Source organism: Abramis brama, assembly GCF_963993115.1.
Source record: "Abramis brama genome assembly, chromosome: 4".
NCBI lineage: Eukaryota > Metazoa > Chordata > Actinopteri > Cypriniformes > Leuciscidae > Abramis > Abramis brama.
Window position 1 is genome coordinate 4,542,941 of NC_139966.1, and position 18,964 is coordinate 4,561,904.

The following is an 18,964-nucleotide window of genomic DNA, read 5'->3' on the forward strand; positions in this document are numbered from 1 at the left end:
CTCTCGGACACAGCCTTGCCAGTCTGATCTTGGTCAGAGGGTGCAGGGTTGGCTAATACCTCTTAAGTCGGTTGCCTACTGCTCACGCATACAGAAAAGTGTAGTTTATTTAGCCACTTCCGTACAACTTGCCAAGTCAGTGATAGACAGAAATCAACAGGTCTTCAGATGACGTGCCACTGCTCCATTCATATGCACCTTTAGTTTGACCTATCCTGGACACAGAGCTGCGGGAGCACCAGCCTCCTCTTAGACTACTAAAATAATGATTTCAGGATAATGATTTCATGAGTCCAGAATAAATCAAGATGTAACATTTATTTGTCAGGTAAAAATGTATCATGCCAATTACAGAAGTAAATGATTAAAAGCCAATTCAGAAAAATACATGACATCAATTACTCAAAGATGACTCTAAAAGTAAGCAATGCATTCCTGACAGAGACACACAGTGGTGTGTGAGTGTGTTCCAACAGGAGAACATTGAAACAGCACTGTATGGGGGTCGTTCCTGGTAAAGAGTCCCAATGACTGCTCTGTCACCTACCCTTAAATACCCATACCAAATATTGTTTAGAGTTGTTTAGGTCAATCCATGTACCCCAAGGGGGTAGCACCTGGTTTCTTTAGATATCTTGAAGAGACACCACCCAAAGAGGAGAACAGGATTCTCCCAAGTGTTCAATCTTTCTCATTAAATCAATGACTGCAATGAAATTAAAGGGATACTCCACCGTTTTTTCATATTTAACTATGTTATTCCCTTAACTAAGACGAGTTGATGCATACCTCTCTCATCTCAGTGTGTGCACTTAATCGCTCTAGCACGCGGTGACACTCTTATAGTACTTAGCTTAGCCCAGTATATTCAGTGGTATCTAGCAGCAATGAATTTAGAAGTGACCAAACACATCAACGTTTTCCCTATTTAAAATCAGTTACACGAGTAGTTATACGACCAAGTATGGTGACCAGTGATGCGCGGGTTGATCCGAAATGAGCGGGTGCCTGCGGTTACGAGTCATCCAAAAATATTTTTAATGATATTCGGGTCGCGGTCGGTCGGGTCGTTTGAAATAAAGATGCCAATTAAACCTTTGTAATTTATATAGTTCTAGACACAATTTTCTATGAATACGTTTTAAATTTAATTTACACTTTATTGGCTGAATAACTGGCGCGAAGATGACGCACGAGCTCAGTCTGCAGGTAGAGATGGAGGCGGCAAGAGAAAAGGTGAAGACTGGGGAGTGGAAGCTCCGCAAATACACAAAAGAGCAAAGTGTGGGAGACATTTGCCGAAATAATGAAAGATGATGACCAAAGTGCTGGCTTTGTCATGTGTAGGCTACTTCTTGCGATGCTATTTACACATTTGATAACCACAAAACTGGCACGACCAACCAGGCACGGCGCCAGGATTCCAGTTTTGGATAAGCCAGACCAATTGTGGGTGGGCCTTAAATTAAAAACGTTAAATTAAAAAAAATTTAAAAACGTTATCCAATCACTGCTTAACCTAATAAAAAAAAAATTGACTAATATAGCCTACTGTTATATTAGCTGTGCGTATACATAATATAGATTTTAATAGCTTGATGCTCTTTAAAAATTGTGTTGCATTGTTAAAGTAAATCCGCGATCGCTCTCCATGGTTCTGACCAAAGAAGAGCGCTTTGGAATCTCCATTATGTATACCTGGGCTGCATTTTCCGATAACATTGTCTCTTAGCGCGCTGCGATAACTTAACTAAAGGTGTACTACCACTAAAGGTATATCATTGCTAGGCGTCTTCAGGGCTATCATCCACTCGCGAAGCAGAGGCGCTGAGAGGCAGAGGCGCTGGCGCCCTCCTAGCAACGGCGCTGTTTTTGGTAAAACATGATTTTGACGACTTCATTAAGTTTTGTTTTATAGAAAACTCTTTTTAAAAGATTTTCGTTTTGTATAAATTGTATCTTAATTTTCTTAACAATGTTTTATCAATCAATTGCCTGTATTTATTAAATAAGCAAATATATAGCAGACAAAATAAGGCGCCGGTACGATCACTGCATGTGAACTGGAGGGCGCCGAAACTCAGCTTGTGCCTCACAGATTTGATAAATATAGGCTATATATTACAGAAAGCTTGAAATGTCTACTTTTAAACGAAAATATTCAAACCAAAATAAATAGGCTAGCCTACTCTCTGATTATGTAGGCTAAAATCCATATGAAATGTGCATTTCTCTCTGGCGTTCATGGCGAGTCCGCAATCTCCGCATTGTCAACTTCATCTTTGCAGCGACACAGAAAACACCAGTTTATTACTAAACAATTAAATGTCTCCTTGCTAATTTAGACACATTCATAATCATTACTTTAACCGGTTCTTTGTGGCAAGCTTTATGCGTGCGGTCATTACGCTTATAGGCTAGCCTATTTAAGTAATTAATTTTATAAAGGGGCGATATGTCCACGAATGGCTTAAATGAACAACTAGTCGACTAGAAAAAAATTAGTCGGAGGCAGCCCTTATTCCACATATTCATACCAGCAGGCCATCTGGGTTGGGCGAGCGACCGTGAGCGGAGCGGAATATTCAGAAATGCGCTCTCCGCTCACGAGCTCTGATCGGAACAAACCCGAACCCTCACTGTCTGCTGAACTTGCGCAGAAACATCAAAATAGACATAGCCAGCTTTTTAAAATTGTTTTTAAAACTAAACATTTAGACTATTTTAGTACAAATTATGAGCTTATATTGACGATTTTTTATAATTCTTGACAAAATTAGAATATTAAGTTATATTAAGACGCTACGATGAGCATTATAGCTACTTTTAAAAAAATGCGGGTCAGGAAGCGGGTCGGGTACAATACATACCTGCAAACTTGTCGCTTTTCGGCGACAATCGCCGTTTTCTTGGTCAATTGGGTCATTTACGTGAATCGCGTAGAACCGGCGAGTTTTTTTTTTTTGGGGGGGGGGGGGGGGGGGGGGTATTGTTTCTCACAGTAAACTGCCATGCAGTCTAGAATTGCGAAACATTATTGGATAATTCTTATAATTTACATTTCTCTTGGCCAATTGGAATCTTAGCACTTGCGTCATAATCTTGAAGCACACACAGCGTCAACAACAGCTGAGCTCGCCATTTGCCTGGCTACCGTGCGAGTCTAATGGAAACTCACGCATGAATTTTCCTGCATTGCAGTGGCGGCTCCAGAGATTTTCTGTTGCAGGTGCTATGGGGATGCTCAACACTTAAGAGAAGGTGCTTTGAATTTTGGGGCATTTCATTATGAAGGTCGCATCGGACCACCCTTGGTACACATGCGTACACGCCCGCATTAACAATACTCGTTCCACGACTATAAGCATATACTGTATATATATAATGAAAGGGCTATAGACAGGGGCGCAACTCCCCAGTGTCAGAGGGGTATGCAGCAACAATTTTGGCCATCATCAATCTGGTGCACTTTGAGAGTTAAATTAAAAGCCCCAACCCATATTCAGTGTGCAAATTAAACAGAAAAGTTCAAACCTCTTTTAGTTAGTGTCAGTCTACATTACACTACTACATAATAATAGTTATAATATTAATCCCATGATAGTAGCCTAATAGCCATATATTGTAAAACAAATGCACTGAAAAATAAAATAAACTTTCATTATTAGTTTTGTACTAATTTCTATACTTGAAAGAGTATATTTTTCTATACTTCATATTTAAGATGTGATTGGGCCAGCCCAGTGTCAATCAAGAAAAGAACCAATGGGCCGCTGATCTACGTGTTTCATGGGGTGTCAGAAAAAAACGAACGCTGACTTTTTTTGATCAATGCATTACATCGGCACTTTACACAATTAAGCAACACAAAACGAATGGGCCGCCGATGTACGAGTTTTATGGGCCGTTAAGACAAAAAAAAAAAAAAAAAGTATGAGATGTATCGGACCAAAAAGCACGTCGGCCCACCGGGAATCTCCCGGTAGTCCCGATAGCCAGTCTATGCCTGGACGTCACACTTTAAATCCTACCTGTTGCCTTTCACCATCCACTTATTTACAGTAGCTGCTGTTGCAACAATTGACATGCCATCTCCTTTTCCCTCTTTCTTTTTCTATTTTTAGTCCCCGACAGCTTTTTTGCTTTATCCATCTTTTTTGACGACAACTCACTAACGTTACTCATTCCTGCTCGCTCAGCGCTCACGGCGCCCGCGCGCATCCGCCCGCCCCGCGCGCATCCGCCTGCGATTTTTAAATTAGTATTTAATTCCTATTTTTAACAACATGAAAAAGACTATTCAAACATGAAATTAAAATACAAAAATAATATATTACAGACATTTCTTGGGGGTGCTGGGCAGGTGCTATGGCTATTATAGGGGGAGCTACAGCACCACCTAGCTCCCCCCTGGCGCCGCCACTGCTGCATTGAACTTGTTTTAGCGCCCGCCAAAGTGAATTTTTGTCCCGCCAAAGTCTTATTTGATCGGTGAGTAATGTAGATGAACGGCTGCGTTTGTGACAGGGCGCATGTTTTAACTAAAAGAACGACCAGTACAGAGAGAGAGAGTGAGAGAGAGCCGGTCGCGCGCGCGCACTCTCTGTGTAAACGACTTCACCGTCTCCAAACTAGGCGCTGTGTTGCTCTCTCTCCCTCGCACATATTAATCAAAATAAATCGACTCGGTGGTAAAAGGTCGGAAGACCAAAGTTTCGTGTGGAGCATTCGGAGATTTTTTTTCCCTGAATTATACTGCTGGGTGTGAATTGTGCTAAATAAGTTTCCTTATCTTCTCTGAAAAGCGTTCCGGACATTCAGCTGACATAAAACAACACTTTAATTAAACAAAATAAAACTATACAGTGATGAAATGTTTTCTATGTTGACACAAATCTTGGATGTCCATGTCCTAACTGCTGGGATAATCACACAACGCGCACAACACGTCCAATTCGCGAACTAATGACTCCTTTGAACCGATTCATTTAAACTCATTTAAATTCAGTTAAAACAACTGATCTTTCCAACAGTGAACTCAGGAGACGTCTGAATCGGTGTATAACTAATCAGTAACACTTTACAATAAGGTTCTATTTATTACATAAATTAAATAAAAAGTACAGTTTGCTAACTCAAGCTTAAACTTTAAAATAAATAAAACCACTTGTTTTTTTTTTAAAAGCATATGACTACATTTTTCCACACAGTGCTATCAAGAATCGATAAGAGAATCGTTAAAGAATTGGATCAATAATCAGAATCGTCAGTGCCATTATTATTGATAAAATTTTATCAAATCCCATCCCTATGTGAAGACAGTAAAATTATAATCAAACATTAAAGAACATACATGTTTTTTAAAGAGTTTTTTTTAAGAGTTAAAAGATTAAAACATTTTGCTAACATGAGGTCTTATTGTGTCACTGTCAGTCTTGTTACATCAGTGCAAAACTAGGGTATGCAGATTAATTATTATTATTATATATCATTCATCAGCATGCATTGATTAATCCCATGGCATGTATAAAAAAAAAAAAGTTAGTCCCCCCCGTCACCTTTTTTAGTGTGAGGAGTTTGCAGGTATGACAATATTTTCTTTTTCGTTTTTTTGCGGTCCGAGTTGCGGGCGGGTTAGTTGAAAACGTCGGTCGGGTGCGGTTTGTTTATACATTGACCCGCGCATCACTGATGGTGACACAAAATAAAACGTGGCGCTTTTCTAAGCGGGTTAAAAAGGATAACTATAATGTATGGCGGAATAGCACTTTTGGGAGTACTTCGACTCGGCGCAGTAAAAAGTCACGCCTGATCCTCTTTCCACTATTGACAGAAGTGAGAGGAAGAGGATCCGGGATGACTTTTTACTGCGCCGAGTCAAAGTACTCCCAAAAGTGCTATTCCGCTATTACTTTTATATTATAAAAGTGCTTTTACACTCAATAATGCAGGTCTGTTCTGTGCTCTGTCTGTGCTATCTGCTGTCCAGGGTGCGTTTTATGGCTTTATTGCAGGGTGAGATTGGTTTTAGCAGGAAAAATCAGTCCTTACAGAACCACTCCTTTCCTGGTAAATAATTAACTTGATTCAAGGAATTTGCAACAGCTGAATGTAACATTTTTGACACGCCAAACAGTCAGACTCTGAGTAACATAAATCAGGGCAAACCTTGTGAAATGCATTCCAGCCTTAAGTCATTTGTAGTTCTTGTGTTTCTGCTCGTCTTTTCTCTTTTTCTGTTCTTGTTGTTCCTCTTTCCTTCAGTGAATCTTAACACTTAGGCTAATTATCAACATTGTTGCATTTTACTCTCTGTAGTGTGATTTATATTTATTTATTTTTTAATTTATTTTTTTTAAAAAGAAAGGGTTTTGGCATCAAAATAATGCCAATGTATTTATGCATTTTAAAATGGCATGGAAAAAAAAAGGTGAAAAATCAATTTAATCTCCCAAAGGAAAAGGAACAGATCTCAGGAGTCAGAGAAGATGATCAACTGAAGATTAAAGAATGAGACAGATGAGAAACTGAATATCATCATGTCCAGCAGAGAGAGCAAAGGTGAGATATACACACAGCAAGACACATAGCTACATATATATACTACATATACAGTATACTAGGGATGTGACGGTGAGAAAATTTTCCCACCAGTTAATCAAAGTGTGACAGCACCTGTAATACCGTTATCACCAGCGGGGGCTTTTAAATCACTAATTTGAAAGTGAAACTAAAATGTGCATGTCTGCAGGGGCATTCATTATGGTGCAGAGCAAGCGTTTTCAATGAATTCCTACCATAGGAGTGATCTGAAAACACTCACTCTCTGTGGACGCGCACCGTTATGAATGCCAGTGCAGACGTGCGCATTTTAGTTTCACTTTCAAACCGTCCGTAATGTCGGACATTGCATTTGAGCTTAAACTGCAAAGTGAATGAATGGTCGGTTAACTGCAGCGTTTTTCCCGCTGGTTATTAAACTAAACCTAACGCGTCTTATATTTGAAATTAATCAGATATAGACAACATAAATGTAATCTTGCAACTTACATCTGCACAAAAGGAGGCGAATGCGCACATGAACTTGACCATGCTAGTCTGATGCACTGTAAAACCCAACAAGTTAAGCTAACTCATTTCATCTGAGGAAACCGATTGCCTTAATTCAATTAAGTTTATAAAAAACAATAGTTATGAGTACTCTGAACTTATTTTAATCGAATCCACTAAAACAATAATACAAAGTCAAATTCAATAAGTTAAGCTAACTTATTACATTTGAGGACACCGATTGCCTCAATTCAATTAAGTTTATAAAAAACAATAGTTATGAGTACTCTGAACTTATTTCAGTTGAGTTTACTAAAAGTATAGATATACATTGCAGTCAATAAATTAAGTGATTAATTAAGTGATTATTGAGCATTAGTGATTAACACCTGCTGTTAACGAGCAGAATCAATGAAGGAAAGAGAAACAAGAACTACAACTGACTTCCAGCCACAGCCTTAGATGAAACCAACTCAAGATAAAAGATGTTTAAATCTCTAAAGATCTCAGCAGAGGAGGATTAAACCACTACACAAACAGCATTACCAGCTTCACTTATTGCTAAACAGTTTGACTTTTGTCATGCGTCTACAGAAGTTGTTATTGAGAATGAACAGAGGGTTAGATGCTAATGATTTATTGAGTTTCATTTAAAGACACCATGATAGTTATCCATGTTTGCTTTAGTTGGGCTCTTGACCCTTGACTTTACAACACCAGTTTTTCCTTTGGCTGCTGTAACTGAGTGTTTATAAAACACATTTGTTATGGCACATACATAGACAGATGATGTGTTACTTGTATTAATCATTATAATAGAACTGATTCTGCTGTAAGACCCATTGTTGTGACAATCAGATTTTAAAAACCTCTATGGTATCATGCTGACTTACACAGTAATCAAAAATCAGCATATGAATCTCAACAATGGTGACCATTAAAAAATGATTTATGCCACAATGCATGCTGGAAGCCATGGATAAGTTTTGTATTATGCTAGTACCCAGCATGCATTGCAGCATGAATCATTTTTAATGGTCACCATTGTTGAGATTCATATGCTGATTCTTGATGTCTGTGTGAGTCTTAGTAATGCAATACCTTTTTGTGCACAACTATTTGTAAAATCCTTCATATTATCTGATGTCTCAACATGGCTAGCTCTTATGCTGTAGAATCACAGTTTTGAGTGAAACTAATATGTTGCCCTTTTAATCAGAGATCAGACTCTGAATGAAATCAGTGAATCAAGTCACTAAATGATGATTGTCATCATCAGTCCTTCACCATCAACACCCGATCAGACTTCTCCTTGCCTTTTGTGCCATAACAAATATGTTTTATAAACACTCAATTACAGCAGCCAAAGAAAATCTTAAGTGCAAAAGTCAAGGGTCAAGAGCTCAACTAAAGCAAACGCTGATCTCCATCATGGTGACCTTAAATGAAACTCAAATCATCAACTTCTAAACCTTTGTTAATTCTAATAAGAACTTCTGTAGACGAATGGCAGTAATAAAGTCAGTCTGGTTAGTAATAAGTGAAGCTGGTAATGCTGTTCGTGGAGTTGTTTAATCCTCCTCTGCTGAGATCTTGAGATATTTAATGTCTTCTTTTATCTCCAGTTGATTTTGCTGTGGCTGGAATTCAGTTGTAGTTCTTGTGTTTCTCTTTCCTTCAGTGATTCTGCTTGTTAACAGCAGGTGCTCATCACTAATGCTCAATCATCACTTAATTAATCACTTAATTATACAATTATCATTCTGGGATCTAGAAATGTTCTATAACTCATTCAGTTTGAGTTCTGTTTCAGTCATTCAAGTTTCGGTAATATTTGAGTGCTGTGAACTCAATTGTATTTAGTTAATATTACTGTTAGGTTTTACAGTGTGTGTAACACGTGAACGTGCTCTTCCTTCAAAATGCTCCTCTCTAAAGTAATTTTTCTAGCCGACTATCGAGTTTGTGGACACTGAAAGGCGGTAAAAGTGTATGTTACGTGACATTATTGTTCTCCAGCTGACAGTAGGATGCAGCTGACAGATGACAGTAGGCTATATTCATTTATTTTCTTAATATTTATCTTGTGTACCCATATACATACTAAATTAAAAAAATAAAATAAAGTATTTTATGACAAGCAATTTATTTTCTAAATAAAACTGCTCTTAATTTTCATTGATTACTGATTATTGTAGTGTTCAGAAATATTATAGACTGTTAATAATTGTAATTATAGGCCTATAATTCATTGTGTAATAGACCTAAATGTTTTTAAATCATTTTTAATAAGGAGTAAACTGATCTATCTAATCTTTTATTATCCTCACAGCGCGTCGGTTATGCTGTAATGCTCTATGAAATTATTGTGAGGTAATATAAATGTAATAATAAAAATAGGCCTGCACTAATAATAATAATAATAATTTAATGCATAAATTAAAAAATGCTAAATCCTCTTGATATCAATAGCTAATTGTCGCTATCTCTTGATACACAATATCATGGTCTGTTATATTGGCACGGTGGTTTATCGCACATATTTCACACGTATAGAGTGAGCAGTGAAGTCGCAGCTCGATGATCGGACCGTACAGTGTGAGCACATAAAACATGAGCTTTGGCTTTACATCACATAAGATCTACTCGTACAGTGTGAGTTGGTAACTTTGCTGAAATCACACAGAAATCACACATTTTATGCCTGCCTTAAGTTTTCAGACGCAGCCGATGTTTGCGTGAACAAGCAGTTGAACAGAGGGTTGTTCCATAAAAGACGCTTAGAAAAGCGGGGATTAAACTCCAAAACCGGACTTGAATGAGCCTAACAAATAAGTTGGGGCTAAAGTGGTTCCATAAAAGGTAATTGAAGTTCACGCAATCTCACTAATTTGATCCAGGTTTATCTAGTCTAGATAATTGCGTGTGCACGCGTTTCTGAAGCAGCCCTAGAGGTCGATCGTGGATCAAATCGATCCACCATCAAACAGCGTATATTTTGTGCTGTTTTTTTTCCCCTCAGTGTAAAACTTACATTTTACTGTTATATTCTCCATCTGTAAATGTTAGAAAGTCGTGCAAATGTATCCATTTTACTGCTAATCTTCATATTGAACGAGCGCTGCTGGAGCGCCAAATAGGAGCGCATAATTCTGACTAAAATATAAATTTTGCTTGGAAAATTAATACGCGATATTTTATAACACTAGAAATATCTTCTAATTATAATAATTTATCTTTAGGATGTTGGATAAGTTGCAGTGAATTTCTAGCGAACAGAAGTACTTCAGTGAACAGAAGTAGCCTATAATTCAGGGAAGATTATTTTAAGAAACTAAATATATAAAGATACAAAATATAGTTTTGGGTATAGGACCTGCTACTTAATAAAGATGATGTATACTTATTTAGAATGCTGAGAATTACAGCTTTTAATGCAATATTTGTTTTGGAGAAAGCAGGAATCCCCAGTTTTAAATGAGTAGATTTAGTTTCTAAAGTACATTATGGAGAGGATAACATGAAATTAAGAGCAAATGTATACATTTTGAAACGATATGTGCAACTCTAAAATCAAAGATTATTCCATAAAATAAAGGAATATATATTAGCCTACATTAACTACATTTTTATATAACCCTCCCTCCCTTTTATTTCTAGTTATTTGTTATTTTATTTATTGACTTATTTAATATTGAATATTTGATATTCAAATAATATTACTTGAATAACTATTAGGAATTATGTGTCATTATAAGAGTTTGATATAAATATGTGAATGTTACATTTGTATTAATATCTATTTATTGTTTTTTGTCTTTTCCCCCTTAAATCATATCTAAAAGTGTCTAACTACTTTTTGGTTATTGTTCTAATCATGTGTTTTTTAGGCTATGTGTTGGTGGGTATTATCACAAAAGAAAAAAAAGTAGAAGGAAAAATAAATAATAAATGAATATTTATTGGGGGATATATATATATATTATATATATATATATATATGCGCTAAAATACTATTGGGACTATTTTAATGGGGTAAATCAAATGTAGGCTAATATACTGTCAATTACTAAGCTCAGATTCATCTTACCAGTTAAAATTTATACTGTGCTTTTGTAATTATTTATTTTTAATTTTGTGATTTTAACTTCTGCTTTAAAAAGCTTTTTTTTAGATTGTGTTCTAATGTTCTTCTAATCATAAACATGTATTACAGCTGCCAAACAAAACCAGAGAGAAATGTATTCATAAATCTTTAAAACAATCTAATTAAATCTTGGGCAGAAAACATTCAGCCAGTAAAAAAAGAAAACCTGTAGTATATATATATATATATATATATATATACATACACATATTGTCTAATTTATCATTGTAGCCTTATTTAAGTTGATTTTCTGTATACTGTGTATTTATTTTTGGACTAATAGTGGTTAATAAAGTCCAATAATGGTATGAGAGAGTGTCAGTGGTAATATTGTGTTCTTGTCGGTCAGTGTTAGAGGATCTGTGTAACAGCTGAGGCTTAGCCTGACAGTTAGCCTGCCCTGGACCAGGCTAGTTTCCCAGCATACGTTGCCAGGGTAACTGAGTTTGAACTATTTTAAGTTTGCTTTATGAAACAGAATCCACCGACAATAAGTCTGACTAACCAAAATAAGCTTGGCTTGTATTCTAATCTTGTTTTATGGAACAACCCTCTGATGTACCTAATAAAGTGGCCTTTGAGTGTATATTGTATGAAACACTTCATAAATAAAGATGTCATGATTAATCTTCAGAATAAATCAACAGAGAATAATCACCAAAATCAAACACTTAAATTCACTAATAATTGAAATTACAATTCTGTTGTTGTGTTCGATAATTCTGATCATGTTGAGAATTGAATAAAGAAAGCGTCTAGAAAGAAAGCTTTGTTGTTTGTTTGCCAGTATTTATTTATTTATTTATTTAGTAAAACTGAGGTGTAGAATTACTGTGCTGTAAGTATCAAATATAATTGAAATGTTTTTTTTCTGCAGGTGTGGTCCGTGTTCGTCCTACCAGTAGAAGAAACAGCAAAAGTATTCCTCCTGAGAGTAAGTCTAGTCTTTATAGATACACAGAGACACCATACAGGGTATTTGAGGGACCTGAAGGCTATATTTTACATATATATTGTATTTTATTTAGCTATATTTTATAAATGTCATAATCATTTGTTAACAAACTAGTATTCATTACTTCAATGAGCTCATTGTTTATGCATTTAATTATTACGTTGTTTATATTAATACATTTTTAGCAAACTGTGACTTTGTAGATGTACATTTCTGAAATGCATAACTTTCACTCTAGATTGTAATGTGGACTCATGCACTTTCTGTAAAGCTGCTTTGAAATGATGTGTATTGTGAAAAGCGCTATACAAATAAATGTGAATTGAACTGAGTAAAGGGTTCCTAGAGGTTCTCGAGAAGAGACACACTGTAACGTCATGTGTGTGTTGTGTGTTTCAGTGAGTGATCTGAGGATTGTTCTTCTGGGTAGGAGTGTATCAGAAAACAGCCGAGTGGGAAACTTCATCTTAGGAAGAGCAGCGTTTGACAGTGAATCTCCTCCAGCTGATGTAAAGCCGTACAGTGAGAGAGTCAGAGGAAAACACATGACGGTCATCAACACTCCTCTCCTGCTCAGCTCCGATCTCTCACTACGTCACATCACACAGGGAGTGAAGGAGTGTGTGTCTCTGTCTGCACCGGGACCTCATGTGATCGCTCTGGTCCTCAAATCCGATGAGTGTTCGAGAGAAGAGAAAGGGTGCATAGAGATGGTGCTCAACTGTTTCTCTGACAGTGTGTTTGAACACACTCTGGTGCTCACGACACAAGAGCCTGACGGGGCAGAGCCGACCGAAGTCAATGACGTCATAAAGGAAATCATCAATAAGTGTTTTAACAGACACTACAGACTGGGGACTAACAGCACTCCTGCCGACCTCATAGCGACATTGCAGGAAACTGTTCAAGGCAGTGATGGACGTTACTTGATTTGTAACAGATATGAAGATTTATATTTCGCTACAGAAGCCACAGAAAGAGGTGAGTCAACACAATATCTCAGTAAATGTTATCTTTATTTGTAAAAAAAAAACTCTTTATGCTGCAATCACATGTTGCATCAACATTTCAGCATATTGGTGTGCATGTAGACACTCCTGTTGGCTGTGTTAAACTTGATAAAAAAAGTTAAGACAAACTTTTTTGTTGGCTTTTATGAAAGCCTGAAGTACTCCTTCATATTGTTGTCTCTCAGACAGATAAATGAACTTTGTAAGATGGTTACTACGGTGTTGCTAGGATGTTGTGGATAGACGGATCGAAATCCTCTGTTAAATCAACACGGCACATCCCTTTAAACAGACATCAGTGGAAAGTTTGTAGTTCAGTCATATGTCGATGGCAAAGAAAATAAAACTAGGCATGTAGCTTATTATTAACGTTAACTGACGAGAGAGAGAGAGAGAGAGAGAGAGAGAGAGAGAGAGAGAGAGAGAGAGAGAGAGAGAGAGAGAGAGAGAGAGAGAAAGAAAGAAAGAGAGAGAGAGAGAGAGAGAGAGAGAGAGAAAGAAAGAAAGAAAGAGAGAGAGAGAGAGAGAGAGAGAGAGAGAGAACTTCTGTTGAATGCTCTTAATTGCTGATCGTTCACTCAGCACGTGTTATTTCAGGGTTCACCAATCTCGGTCCTGGAGGGCCGCTGTCCTGCAGAGTTTAGCTCCAACCAGCTCCAACACACCTGTTTGAAAGTTTCTAGTATGCCTAGTGAGACCTTGATTAGCTGGTTCAGGTGTGTTTAATTGGGGTTGGAGCTAAACTCTGCAGGACAGCAGCCCTCCAGGACCAAGATTGGTGAACCCTGTGTTATTTGGATTAAAACTAAATCATATATGTAAGTAAAGTAAAACATTAACTATTACCTGATTTATGTATAACGAGTGGTTCCCTATATTATTACAGGACGTGTGCAGGTCAAGAAGTTTAATCTGCAAACACAAACATCCGAAGCACGCGCCCCCCAAACCAGGGCCGTGCACAGGGGGGTGGCCCGGTGGCTAGAGCCACTGCCCCTCTGCCCTCATCGACTGAGGTGCCCCTCTTCCCTACCCCCACCGCTCCGCTCAAAGCATTCCACTGATTCCGCCAATCCGCTCCACGTTTTCCCGCTCGCTCCGCAGCATCACTCGCAGTATAGGACAGTTCACGAAAGCTGTCGCATTAACAGGTAGGCTATGCAAAACAGTGGTTGAATCTGCGAAATTAGTCATTTGTTTTTGTTGTATTTATGTCGGTAATTTTTTGCTCTTGGTCTTCTGGCTCTTTCTTTGATTTATATCAACCAGGGATGGACTGGCCATCAGGCATACCGGGCACTTTCCCGGTGGGCCGACGTGCTTTTTGGGCCGATACATCTGATAGCCTACTCATACATTATTTTTATTATTAGGCCTATTATTTTTTCTTTTTAACGGCCCATAAAAATTGTACATCGGCGGCCCATTCGTTTTGCTTTGCTTAATTGGTGGCGCTGGGTTTGTGCCGGTGTAATGCACTGGTCAGAAAAAGTCAGCGTTAGGTTTTTTTTTTTCTTCTTCTGACAGACCAGTCCATGAAACGCGTAGATCAGCGGCCTATTGGTTCTTTTCTTGATTGACACTGGGCTGGGCCAATCACAGCTTTAAACGAGTGAGCGAGCGTGCAGCAGTGTCAGTGTGTATCTGTCAAAATAGTCAGCAAGATGGAGAAGAAACGCAAGGAATGTGCAGAAAAACAGCTTGAAAAAATAGAAACAGGCCCTTAAAGCAGACACTGTAAAATGTGTCAATATATACACTACCGTTCAAAAGTTTGGGGCCAGTAAGATTTTTTAATGTTTTTAAAAGAAATATCTTCTGCTCACCAAGGCTGCATTATTTGATAAAAAACAAACAGTAATATTGTGAAATATTATGACAATTTAAAATGACTGTTTTCTATTTTAATATATTTTAAATGGTAATTTATTCCTGTGATCAAAGCTGAATGTTCAGCATCATTACTCCAGTCTTCAGTGTCACATGATCCTTCAGAAATCATTTTAATATGATGATTTGATGATCAAGAAACATTCATTATTATTATCAATGTTGAAAACAGTTGTGTACAATTTTTTTTTCAAAATTCTTTGAATAGAAAGTTCAAAAGAACAGCATTACTGTATATTCACAAAGAAAACAGCTGTTTTAAATTGGAATAATATTTCAAAATATTACTGTTTTTGTTTGGATTTTTAATCAAATAAATGCAGCCTTGGTGAGCAGAAGAGACTTATTTTAAAAACATTAAAAATCTTATTGACCCCAAACTTTTGAATGGTAGTGTATATTTTCTGACCTTCATCAGCTCCTGTGGCAGATGATGATAGTGAGGAGGATCAGGAGAGAGATGAGAGAGTGTAGAGCCTGCGGTAAGCAGAACTACTTTCAAAACACTTAGGCCATGTCATGAGGAACCCATAACCCAGTTACAGATCATTTCCACATCTGCACAGTTGACGATTACCGCAATTCACTAGAAATTTAATGAGAGGCGTTTGTAAACCATGTTTTCCGCCAAAATAAAAGCTTGATGCAGTTTCCGTCAAAATAAAAGATCATGTGCTTATCTCTTTCAAGTATAGAAATTGGTACAAAACTAATTATGAAAGTTTCCTTTATTGTTTTACAAAATATGGCTATTACTGTCATTTGATTAATATTATAACTATTATTATGTAGTAGGTGTAATGTAAATAGACACTGTAACTAAAAGAGGTTTGAATTTCTTTGTTTAATTTGCACAGTGAATATGGGTTGGAGCTTTTAATTTTGAACTCTCAAAGTGCACCAGATTGATGAATTTAACATTAAAATGCACAAATTTTCTGTTGTTGGCAACCCCCCCAAAAAAACAAAATAGTGCCCCTTTTTTGGTTTAGGCCACTGCCCCTTAAAATGTCTGTGCACGGCCCTGCCCCAAACCAGCGTCTCAGACAGCGCGCGAATACTGAATTGAATTCTCTTTCACGTCTTGTGCTTGAACGGATGAATTCACACTAAATTAAGTAAAAAAAGTCTGTCTTAGCGAGTATCCCAGTAAACAAAGTCGGTTATATCTCAAGTGACTGTAGTCATGTTCAGATGGAGTCCGTGCGTTCGGTCTTAAAGGGACAGCAGTCTAATAAACCTGATGCTGTGTTTCAGTGTTAATCAAACAAAGGACAAATAAATTACTCACTGCTCTTGACTAAATAGGCTACCCTTTTCAACTTTACAAAAATATCTATCTATAATTTATACAGTAATGAATATGCATTTTTTTCACATTTGATGACTTTATTCAAATTGCTGTACCTGTTAGATCTACCCGAAAAACTCTAAACACTGTTTATTTTATTTGTAGCTTTTCTTTGTTCTATTGTATTTATTTGTCCTATTTGTAATTTGATTATTTGTTCTCATTTTGTTACTGACTGCTTACTTGTGTTTAATAATGTTTTAAATTCACATTAAAGGTTGTCTAAGCGATGTCAGGCCAAAACATTTTTTGTCACATACAGCAAACATCTCCTCACTATCCGCTAGCTGCCTGTCCCCTGAACACACTGTAAAAAAACGCGGTCTCTGTAGACACCACAGGCTCCACAAACGGCAACAAAAACAAACTGTGCTCACCCGCACCACGAAACATAACAAACAGAGCTCCAGCCAATAACCGACAAGAAGTGTTGGAGGGTGGGGTTTGCGCGTTTGCGGGGTTAGTGCGCGTGCACATGAGGTGGGTTTGTGGAGGAGAGAGATGACGAGGGAAGTTTGAATTATGGCCGACACACGACCAAAGAGATGACGTTCCGATGAACAGGACAACTTGCAAGAGGGACAAGGATAAGGAACGCGCGAAGTCCCGAATTTACATCGGAAAAACCTTTGAAATGTGGCGAGACCTCCGCCGGCAGAAGGGATTAGCTACTATCCGACATTCAGTTGCTCTGTTTTTGCAGAACAGGTAAATCCACTTTTCTTTCTAAACTGACGTTCATGTTCGCCAAACCAACACAAGGATGTAATTAGCTAGATTTATGCAGTCAGCGTTAACTTTGGTGAATACAACATGTATGTTTCTAGCAGCGATCAATCTCTATTGTAAATGATCAAGCAAATTCACAGTAGGGCGACAATTTGTGTAAGTTAAGGGTTGTTTTCACCCACGGTTTGTCGTGAATTTGAATGTTCATTTAGGCTATTGACAACTTTGACTAAATTGGTTTACAACGCCGCCGTTGTTTATGCTCACTGGGAAACGCGAAGCTAACGTTATCTTGCTATCATTACGTCCTTGTATGGGAGCTATTTATAACCTCAGGTGGCAAAACGATTTTAAGATAATTTTTCTCTTTTTCTGCATTCTGTTCTGCAATATATAAAAGCATTTATCTAACTTGGCGACATTACACATTGAATGAAGTATCAGTAAAACTTAACTTTGTAGTGACTATTTTGACTTTCCTTTATGCCGGAAGGGAGGGGAGGAGGGAGGAGACGGGATGAGGAGGAGGGAGGGTCTAGCCAGCCTCCGTTTTGTTTGACAATAATTCGAATGTCAACAAGAAGAAACGTCTCCCGGGATCGCTTAGACAACCTTTAATTAGGCTGGTAGTTTTTGTATCAAAATTGGATTCAATAATTGATATTTCACTGGTATCTAATCATCTGAACCACTGACCCGATCCTCAGCACTGAGCCCTGCTGGAGCGGCTCTAAATATGTGCTGTGGCTATTAAATGAAAGATAAAATATGATAGAGCAATAGAATGAACAGTGACAGTAACAGACTGCTGGCTTAATTAACCCTTGTGCATTGTTCAAATTGACTACCTTTCGTTATGTTTGTGGCTGAAAACAGCCACTACTTTAAACTGCTGTAAAAATGTATCAGATAAATATTTTTTTCAAAATGTTTTGCATAAATCTATTAATCAACCTCAGTCCTGCTCAAGAATACTAAATGTTTAAAAAAAAATTCAGGATTTTAAAAATTCGTAAATGATGTCACTGATTTGGGGGGAAAAAAAACACAAAATTACTCATTTTCAATATAAAATGTGATTGTGGACTGGATTTTTTTTTACCTTTTATCACAGTCTTGGACATGTCAAAGATTAGAAACAACATTGGTTTTGATGCATTGTTAGTTTTTGTGCAGCATCAGATTTTAACTTTTTCTCCCTCATTTACTGTTCGTGGCTGTTTTTTGCCCCATTGACTTCCATTATAACCACATTTTTTGATTGCAAAGCCATGACACCATATAAGCATGCATTTTTGATTGTTGGTGGTTTTCCCTGTTGGGAAGAAGTAAAATTTGTAATTTTGACTGTTGATAACCAGGTGGCACCATTAACCCTTTAGATAGGCCTGTGCAAAAAAAAGCTTAGTTTCTGGCTTTTACATGGAGTTATATGGAGTTTATATGAAGTATAATAGCATAATAAAGTGTGTGTTTGTTTGTGTGTGTGTGTGTGAACTCACCTTGATGCGTCTGAGAAAATCAAAACATGCACCTTAGCTCTCAGAACTACATGGAGTAAACAAAAACAAAGTAAGTGTATTTATGCATCTGCTGCCTTTTGATGGTGAGAAATGCAGACTAAACAAAGCAAGTGGATTTAAATGCGTGCATGCAAGCCTGCTGCTCATTTGATGGTGAGAAGAGCAGCAAGCAACATGAGAAAGGGCTTGACTTGTAGTGAAGTTTTAGAGATGATTATGCAGCCTGACCCCTCCAGCGAGCTGCAAGATGTATCGTCTTCTCCCTCTGACACCACAGACTCAGGAGAGTCAGATCCTGATTTGGATGTG

General features: G+C 37.5%; 1 protein-coding gene across 3 annotated transcripts in view; it reads left to right on the forward strand.

The window, feature by feature from the left end:
* Nucleotides 1-18,964, forward strand: part of LOC311081595 (uncharacterized protein) — a 35,204-nt gene that overhangs the window by 10,788 nt on the left and 5,452 nt on the right. For 2 of the 3 annotated variants that reach the window (XM_084112143.1, XM_084112144.1), the window contains exons 2-4: nucleotides 6,458-6,561; nucleotides 12,075-12,131; nucleotides 12,552-13,133. In XM_084112143.1, the coding sequence (XP_083968269.1) occupies nucleotides 6,540-6,561; nucleotides 12,075-12,131; nucleotides 12,552-13,133 (661 nt within the window). In that variant the 5' untranslated portion in view covers nucleotides 6,458-6,539. The remainder of the gene's footprint in view (nucleotides 1-6,457; nucleotides 6,562-12,074; nucleotides 12,132-12,551; nucleotides 13,134-18,964) is intronic. The other variant, XM_084112145.1, reaches the window with a different exon arrangement.